At 36.6% G+C, this 9,924-nt stretch overlaps 1 protein-coding gene across 1 annotated transcript; it reads right to left on the minus strand.

Annotated features, from left to right (window-relative positions):
• Nucleotides 1–5,087: 5,087 nt before the first annotated feature.
• Nucleotides 5,088–9,381, minus strand: LOC105437316 (tachykinin-like peptides receptor 86C). Its single transcript, XM_030988048.1, has one exon. It carries the CDS (start codon nucleotides 9,295–9,297, stop codon nucleotides 8,206–8,208), a length of 1,092 nt encoding a protein of 363 aa, XP_030843908.1. The 5' UTR covers nucleotides 9,298–9,381; the 3' UTR covers nucleotides 5,088–8,205.
• Between the last annotated feature and the right edge of the window lie 543 nt (nucleotides 9,382–9,924).

Below are 9,924 nucleotides of genomic sequence, written 5' to 3' on the forward strand. Positions count from 1 at the left end.
GCTTTTGTTTCTGCGTTAAACAAAAAATATACAGGTTCTGAGAAAAAACAGGCCATTGTATATGTTTTCCTTCTTCTTTAAGTGCTCCTGTCTATTATAATGGAATAGTAAATAATTCTGGTTACTTCTGTATTAGAAATTTGTGGGAAAAACTAGGTTGGGAGAAAACAGGCCATTAGATGTTTTTCCTTCTTCTTGAAGTGCTCCTGTCTATTATAATGGAATAGTAAATAATTCTGGTCACTTAAAAAAGGTTAAGGTCGCACGTCTTGGAATGGAAATAGTGGTTAACTATAGCGCACAAACTGATTGAAATCAGCTTCTATTATGCGTTAAAAATACCGTGGTGATCATGCGTGCATGTAAGATGCGCTGTAATTGGTCATTAACACGGGATGGCCATCATCAAATTGACTTGTATTGGAAATTTATATTGGAGATTGATTTGGAAACTGATAATGGTGGAGCATCTTTCGGAAACTCTTTAATGGAATAATTTTTGTCTTCTTCTTTCTTTCTCTTACACCTCTGTTTTCAATCTAACATGAATTTTTATTTTTGTATGAGTGAAAAACAAACTGGAATTGATGCAGGCGATTAATATAATGATTTCAATCTGCTTCCATTGGTTCTGAGGCCTAGGTCTATTTAAAAGGAATCCTTCGTATGCGGCATATGGCAAAGGTTGCCCTGTCATGAGTTAAAACAGACGAGTCTACAGACATTGCAGTCTAAGGGATTTACTGCTACTACTACAGTTCAGTTCAGTTCAGTTCAGTTCATTTATTTTCCACAATAATAAAAGTACAAAGATGTACATTACATATAACAGATATATACATGTATATACAATAACAACAAACAAATACCAAAACAAAATGTGAACATTTACAGTAACATTGACAAAGAGCATAAGTGATTGATTAAAGTGTAATGATATAGAACATGTTATTATTGCGGAGGGAGCCAACTGGAAGACAGGAAAATAGTCTTAAGTGCGTAACCACCACTACTACTACTAATATACTACTACTACTACTACTACTACAACTACAACTACTACTACTACTACTACTACTACTACTACTACTACTACTACGACTACAGTAACTACTACTACTTCTACTACTTGTGGCGCTCCACAGTTATTTCACTTAAAATATATTGACATCAAAAACGTGAATGTCTTCAATAGTTTTAACTGTGAAATACTAGTAGCAAATTACCTTCACTAGTTCCTTCCCTTTAGGTTAGAATCCGCGTTCAAAGTTTGTATTACAGGAAAAGATAAGAAATATCATTTCAAATACCAGAATAATCATGTGACCTGCAGGCTATCAGCTCCCCATGACTGGCGCCATATCTCTCACTGACGATGCGGAGTGGGAATACAATACATTATGCTGGCATGCTTTGCGAGGAATGCGAGAAGGTAAAGGACACCACGTCGAACAACTGGACCGTCACGGAAGACACTTCTCCAAAGTCGTAATGTTGTATCTATTAACCTTAAAGGCATCGTTTAACAATATTAAATATGTGATGCATGGCCCTACGTATTATCAGTGTTTGCATTATGGTGTAATATTGAAGCCCTAAAAAAAGCAAATGATCATGAAGTGCCTCAAAGAGGTAAAAATCTTTGACTGACCGTTTTTACCATTACTCATTTTCACCAATATACTATAGTGTTACGAAAACCGTTATTAGGAAATCGAAAAGTGAAATTTCGATTTCCATTCATCAATATCTTGATAATCAGACAGGCGATCGGCTTGTAAAAGTCATGGGATTCCTGACTGACCTAAAGGTTTATAATTATGATTGCAGCATAAGCTAAATCAAGGATTTTGTTTCAGAACCTGAGGCAATGTTACCGAGTCACTTTAAGGTTGTGGCCTACTCCTGTGGCGCATCCTGACGTTGACCTCCCTTAGGAGGGGGAACACGTCTCATCTCACATGCGATCCGTATCAATCGAGGTGTTGTGGTATAGTGGTTCATTCATTCGACTCTCAATTCCAAGGGTTATAGATGAAGTTGAGTTCTGATCATGCGATTGCATTGCATTGCATTGAACGGGGTAATAATATGTTCCGCGCCTAGAAACAAAGTATTAGGCGCATTATAAATGTAAGCTATTATTATTATTATTATTGTAAAAGAAACAGTGTGGAATCGACCAGAAAAGGTTGATCATCTAGCATATAAGAATTTGTGTGCATTGCAAGGTTCTGAAATCATCAAAATTATAAGAAATTTGGCCAAGTCTTGGTACAGTTACAAACACTGTACACAGAAAGATGTATATGGGACTACACGAACACGTGGCATAAAAATCCGGGTAGGATGTTAACGATGTTACATGACATATATTTAGAATATGAAGGCATTTGAAGAGCCATGCTTTTCAGGGAACATGTCTTATCTGATGTTCTTCCACACTTGCATAATAAGAATGATAACGCTTACAAATTATTTTCACCTCTTCCCAGAACTCAACCTTCTCTTTAAGGGTTCAATCCTACCCCTGCACTAACGTCCTGTGGTAAGACATTGATCCACGTTTGCTACTATACATGACTATGGTTCTCTACGCGGTACCTCGTAGTTTCTTAATTGATAATAATAATTTAATCTATCATGATCATGCCAGTGAGGCTTCCCTTCGTAAAATGTTATCATTATCAATATAATTATCATTATCATATTATCATTATCATAAGTTGTTCATTATGGGGGTATTTATATTACCTTTATCCTTGTTGTTGTTGTTGTTGTTGTTGTTGACGATGTTCTCATTAATATCAGCATTATCCAGACCTTAGCATGAGGGGGGAAAAACATCTCGGCTTACATGCTATCCAAATAATTCATTAAAGAAATCGTGTTCTTGTATGGCCTTGCTTTGCTTTGCGTAACGGGGGTACGGGGGGGGGGGGGGCGTCCATAATTACTATTTGGGATTTCTGTTTCCCTCTTTACGAATGTGACTATACCTCATGCCTAATCTTATGCTGAATATTTGATTTTCCAATTTTAAATCGTACTGTTATACAGTAAAAAAGCGACATCATTGTTATTAAATATCATTATTTTGTATTTTTATCAGTTTATTAGGAATGCATACAATTATATCTTATTGATGGTTATAACAGCAACTCGTATTATTTGTTATCTAACCATTTAAATCAAACCCAGTCAATTCATTTGCATTCTTACAATTACTGAAATAGAAGGGATCGCCTAACCTACTAACTAGCAGTGCATGACAAATTGTGGCAGCATTTCATTTTTTCCCCTCTGTTCGAAATCTGTTTGGTGGGGCAAACTGCCCCCTTCACGTTCCTCCACATAAACTTGTGTTGTACTTTAACTGTTTATTGATTGCACATTGATACAAACAGTCGAATGCCAAGAAAGAAAATTGAGTCGCTTTATCACTCGTATTAGAGCGATACTTGAAATCGTCAATCATTCTACCTTTGCTTGTCAAGTTAATTTGTTGATGGATATAATTTTCAATTCATCATTTTTCTTTCTTCAATTTGTTAGAGGTCCACGACTTGAGGGTAAATATGTAAGCATCATTATTTTTTTCTTTTTTTCTTCTTTAAATGTACATACGAAAAATATAAAAGTTCAAACGATATACTAATTCTACAGTTAGGCATAAAGAAAATTCATTAGTGTAAACCCCCCCCCCCCCACTCAGTGTTATGTAGGGTACGCGTATGCATGTTCACTCCTTTTGAAATCACCCCCCCCCCCCTCCCCCCTAGGTCCGGTGTGTAAAGTCAATACGTCCCGATTTTGTGTGTGTGTTACGAGCCGGACTTTGCTGCGTGAAAAGTACCCCTTTACCAGACATTTTGGGAACATAAATGCGGTTCCTCCGTTCCCGGAGTGGGGGGGGGGGGGGGGGGGGCGTAAATACATGCAGGAAAGTTTGGGCACGTGACTTTGAAGAGATTGCATTAATCATGCTGATAAAGGACACATTAAAACAATATCGAATTTTGGAAAATCAACCAATTTAAAGACAATATAGCATTGGCCATTATCCATTCAAATCTCCGAACTAATAATGACGTATCATGCAACCAAATTGTTTAAGGGATACATTATAGGGTATTACCATTGTACTTAGAGATAAAGGGGAGTTCTGGTCATCCGATTGTAGAAAGGGTGTGGAATGGATCAGAAAAAGTTGATCATGTACATGTAGCATGTAAGTATTGGTGTGTACTGCGAAGTTCTGGAGTCATCAAAATCATAATAAATTTGGCCCAGTATTGGTGAAGTAACAAGAACTGTACACAGAAAGATGTCGGGCTACTACCCTTGATTTCCCTATCTGTCTGTGCTTATTACTCAGCCAGTATACATTTTCTACCAAAATTGTTTGGCAAATGACAGTTATTTGTAATCCTGGACATTCAGTGTAATTTTTGTTTGATTCTGTGAGAATTTTTTTCTTTTCTTTTTACCAGAACTCACCTTTATCTTTAACTTGAATGCTCAAAAGTCTTTCCGATAGGGTTTTACACCTGTTTATCAATAGGTTGTCTTTGTTTTATCAGTTTTTTTCAATTTAATACCCTAACACTATTGTTTTATCTTACCTTTTCTCTTCTGCCGAAATACCTATGTGATAACTTGCCAATTGTTGAGAGCATTAACTTGTCATGCCTAAAAGAAATAGGCTTTTTCTATTCTATTTTGTTATGAATTAATTTAATATACGTTGTATTTCACCTTTGAAATGATTTGTATTAATATATTTTAACGTTTGCATGTTTGCATGAGTTTTCTTAAACTAAAGAATGAATATTGACCGAACCAAACTACGGATGACACGAAGAAGTCAATAAAAACGGAGTGTCGATTTAGTGTGTGCTTCAATATATTATTTATTCTTTAAACAACTTTCAGTGTTTACAATTTCAGTAGAGTAAGTCACATAGATCCCTTTTGGGTTGCTCACATTATCTCCTCAGAGAAAAAGTATTTACACAAATGGTTTTGATCAAATACAAACACGCCAAAAAAAAAACACATTAATATCACACTAAGTCATGTAACCATGGTAACCAAAATTTACATTGATTAAAAATAACAATAAAATAACAATAAATCAACAGTATTAAAGTGCTGTCGCAATAATGAATGCAGAACCATGATAATCAACTACAATCACATTATATATCAAACTTTAACAGTTGCATCTGCAAGTTCAGCTCATAAGAAACTAGAGAACAACATTAAAAGCTCGTTTAGATATAACACGGTAAAACCGCGGTAGTTTTATTGTAAGACAATGACGTCAAGTGGAATAATCCTCGCACTTCTGTATCGTATAACATAAAACTCAATAATACGCACAGGAAATTTGCTATTTGTTTACATGATTATTAAAAAAGACCGCCGCGCGTTTTTATTTGATGGCGGTTTACCGCGGCGTGTAATATCTGAACGAGCCTTAAATAGTGTTAAGGGTTATTGTCTTAGACAACAACAATATACTATTAGTTTCTATACCTAGCATGTAGGTGTCAGTGTTTCCAAATGAAATACGAATGATAAGTTCAATAATTTCGCATGAATCTATTTGCAATTATTATTGCCTACACACGACAAAATAATTTGACCTTCGTAAAAGTGAAATACATGAATAAGAATGCTTGAAAATTTCAGCTAAACTTTTTCTTTGCGAATTCCGTTTTGAAGAATCTCTAACCGATAATAAGTCTACATAATTATCTTCACCCTAAGTCAGCATGTGGCTTCTAACAAGAATTGGTTGCATACTGATTAAGTATTTTATTTCACATTTCATTAAAAGTGCAAAATCATTTTTCGATTAAACAGTACAAAACAATAAATCTAATCATTCTATCCAAAAAGCATTTGCACGTATTACGCTACAGCTCGTAATTCTAGAATGATAATATGATGAAAACAGATTTATTTTGTCGTTGTTATTTACTTGAAACCGCGCTTTTTCATATCGCCTTCCCTTATCACCGTATTGCTACAGCAGCGACGAGACTTTAAGGAAATAAATCACTATCTCATTAGATATTCGGATTATCGCCTAAAGAAACTTTTAAAAAGGTGCGGCCCACGAAATGATTGGATGGAGAAAGAAAAAAAAATCCACAACCGTTCCTCTTTTCATACACATATGTTATAATATGGTTTATGATAACAATATTTCCACCCAATCACTAATAAATATTGTAATCGTAAAGGCAGGCTATTCTACTGAAACAATTTTAGCTTTGCGTATATATATACTGGCATCTACTTCTCACAATGTCTCGATGTTTCGACAGTTATGTCCCACAATGCATCACCAACTGCATGACATGCGTGTGGTGATGCCTGGGTAGAGGAACAGGAAGTTGCTCTATGTACGCCTTCACCCAAAGACCGCACAAAAGAAATTACATTACAATAACGTTAACGATATTGGTAAAATATCCTGCCTTTATTCCATTTCAGCACAAACGAAATTGAGATATGGTCCGTCCCCTAATCTTGTTATCGAATATATTCAGCATTGGAGGATAACAATTTCACAGCAGTAACGTTTGAAGCTTAATTGAAATACAATTGCATTTTAGACCATAAAGTATTTTACTCAGCAGAGAGCCTATTCATCATTGATTGAATTATTTCCTTTTATCACAGTAATCATAATTTGATAGCAATGCAATTACATTTGAGAATAGTCCTTTCATATGTGTTGATAAACAACAAAGGCTACTTTAGAATCATTGATTTGCATATTGATTGATTGATTGATTTTATTTATTCATTTCATGTAACAATTGTTTGCACATTAAAGAATATAGTTAACAAAGTAAGATCAAAATTATGAAATGAAACAGGAACCTACTGGAAAGCATAGCTTGTTTTTGTATTATGTAGCTACGGAGTCATACAAGGTCATCTCCTCGCCCTGATACACGCACAAAGCATCGGAAAGGCAGGAGAGAGGGGGGACAAAGTAAGACGATGGCCACCACCCACCCGAAATCGACCGTTTATTTAAGTGCAATTTGTTTTTACGATGTTTTCGCAGGACCAAGATGAATAAACAGTAAGCATTTTAAGAGACGTTTTTATTAAAATAGCAACGGAAGGGTACTAAGTCTGTAATATTTGATATACAATGTCTTTATTGTGCAGAGACATCATGGATAGCAGTTTATGAACTGTAGAAGCATCCCTGTTTAAATAAAACTGTAAATGAATGAGAGGACCAAGTAAGGAAATTCAAATTTATTTTATCATTTTTTGTTTGTGGGGTGGCTATAACAGCAGTGGAATTCGACTAGGCTGTAACGTTTAGATGATGATTCCAAATAATCTTCCAGTTCAAAGGGTGTGAGGGATGACCTACTGGGGCACGTATATCGTGTACCAAGTTCTTCAAAAGGCGCGGGGCATGAAAACATGAGAACCAAACCTCTAAACAAATTGCTACATATCTGAATATCTAAATGATCGAGAAACACGATACAAACATGCAGTCACTGTAAATAAAGAATACTGCATTAAACAGAGACACGAAACTGGTAGATGTTAAAAGGCTTTAAAACACAGCGTTTTTCCAATTTGCTCTTTCAGTAGTATTCATCTTCACAATTCAATCACATATCAGCATTAAAGCAAATATAATACAAATCAATACTGTCTTAAAGTAGTACATTTAGAGATCTTGCTGTTTAAATAAATAAATTGAATATACCGATGACGAAGATGGTACATGTCACTTGACCGTGTCACTTGGCTGTGTATACCCTATGCCTGAAGATTTACATTCCACTGATCAAAAAGTGTCGGTAACAAAGATGTTGCTATGAGATTTTCGGCATATTTTGATTTTCAACTTCATGTTAGTCCATGAAGTCTTTGATAAATCTTCAACTACTGTGAGTGATGAACATGTTTTTCTCAAACGTCAAATTAATATCTATTAAAACTATAGTATATTTTGGTTACCAAGTTTTCATACATTTCAGTAATTTAAGTTTTTGAAGATCAAGACCTATTTACCGATTGTGTAGACATATTGTTTCATAGATTCCATGTGTTCACATTTTGAGAGATTTGTAGCGTTTCTCCCCCTGTGGAATTGCCCATCTCGTGATAGACTGCAGCTCATTTTGTCTTCCTTAGAAGTCTTCGCATACGTCATGAATTGGACAGTTCTGTTGTCGCTGTTTGTCCATCATGAATGTGGTTGGACGTACAAAGACACATGATAGCAACCCGAAACCCCTTTCGAAATTGCTTGTATTTAAACGCGTAGATAATAGGGTTAATGACAGAGTTCGAGAAAGCCATGAGACGAAAAACTTTGTAAAGAGTGTGATCCGTCGAGACGATAATAATTCCAAAGTTTTCGAAGAGATAAACTAGCTGGTTCGGAGTCCATAACACGACAAAGGCGATTACTACAGTGAAAAGTACGTAGACTACTTTGCGACGCGCGCGCAAGATAGCAGGATCACCGCGGTTATTGACACCGCCTCCCGCGTGCGAATGTTGTGCGCCGCGTTTCAAATTGTGCATGATCTTGTAGTACGCCCATATCATGACCACGAGCGGGAGAAAGTACGAGAGAAGAAAAACGAGCACGCCGACGAATATACCTCCAGCTTCTGTCGGATAGCCGTAGCCACACGCCTTGGTGTCCTTGTCGTAATAGTTCACGAAAAACGCGAATACTTCTTGTAAGAGAGCAAACATCCATGTCCCAGTAACGAGCATCACAACCTTTCTCTCATTAAAGTAAAGCGGGTAGTGGAGGGGGTACACAATGGCAAAAAATCGCTCGTAAGTCACGCACACCAGATTGAAGACCGAAGCTGTGACGCTGGTCCAGAATAAAAAACGACTGGAGTAGAGTCTACAGTAGAGCTCAGCCGCTATTCTGTTCGCTGGTGTCACGCCTAGTTGAGCTTCTAACACGAACACGTTACACACTAAACTCAGGCTCGCAACGAGATCAGCGAAGGCTAGACTCAGGATGAGGTAGTTAGTTAAATTATGAAGGAACTTGGCCTTCCATATGATGAAGCAAATGAGAGAGTTTCCCACGATGCCGATGATACCGAGAATGAATTCGAGCACGACTACCCAAACGTCCAGATGAGCCTCATGCGTCGGTGCAGCGGTTGTCATATTCGATGAGGTATTCGCCATAGGTGGTACAAGTTCTGTAACTGCACTTTCATTCATTGTTAAATAGATTACGTGCTCGATGATCTGCGTGGTAGCCATGCCTCTGCAAATACCGCAGATGGTCGGTGGCCTCTACATCGATAGGTCAGTACAGTATCCAATCCTTATGTTAGATTGCCATGAGACAAGACCATAGCTGTAAAACAAACGATAAGGAACAAAAGAAGATAAATACTGATGAACACAAAATGTTGATGTAAGAGAAGGCAATGGATTTTATACAGGAAGTCTTATATATTTGTATCCCTCACTACACCCATAAAGATAGTTTAAATTGTTCCCCTCACCCGGTATTCGAAGCAGTATAACCCCTCGTTATCTAATCAAGATATGAAACAATTCAATAGCAAGCCCTTTATTGAGGACAATAAATGTCCTCCGTCATCGAGAACAGGTATGAATTTGAACCATCCTGCTCTCATTGGTGATAACAAAACCTTTAAGAAAAGACATGGCCTATTCGAATTAATATTTTTAGAAAAATTCACTGAAAATGCAAAATGGTGTGAAAATAATTTTAAAGATGTAACCGTAATCTGCAGTACCCGTTGTTAACCACAGAAAAAGTAAACAGAACAAAAAACAAAAACAAACAAACAAAAATGTCACAGTTAGTCGATATATTGATACGTGCAGGGACCAGCGTGGCTGAAAGGTTAAAAGGTC

Source organism: Strongylocentrotus purpuratus, unplaced genomic scaffold, assembly GCF_000002235.5.
Source record: "Strongylocentrotus purpuratus isolate Spur 01 unplaced genomic scaffold, Spur_5.0 spur5_scaffold_17, whole genome shotgun sequence".
In the NCBI taxonomy this organism is placed as follows: Eukaryota; Metazoa; Echinodermata; class Echinoidea; order Camarodonta; family Strongylocentrotidae; genus Strongylocentrotus; species Strongylocentrotus purpuratus.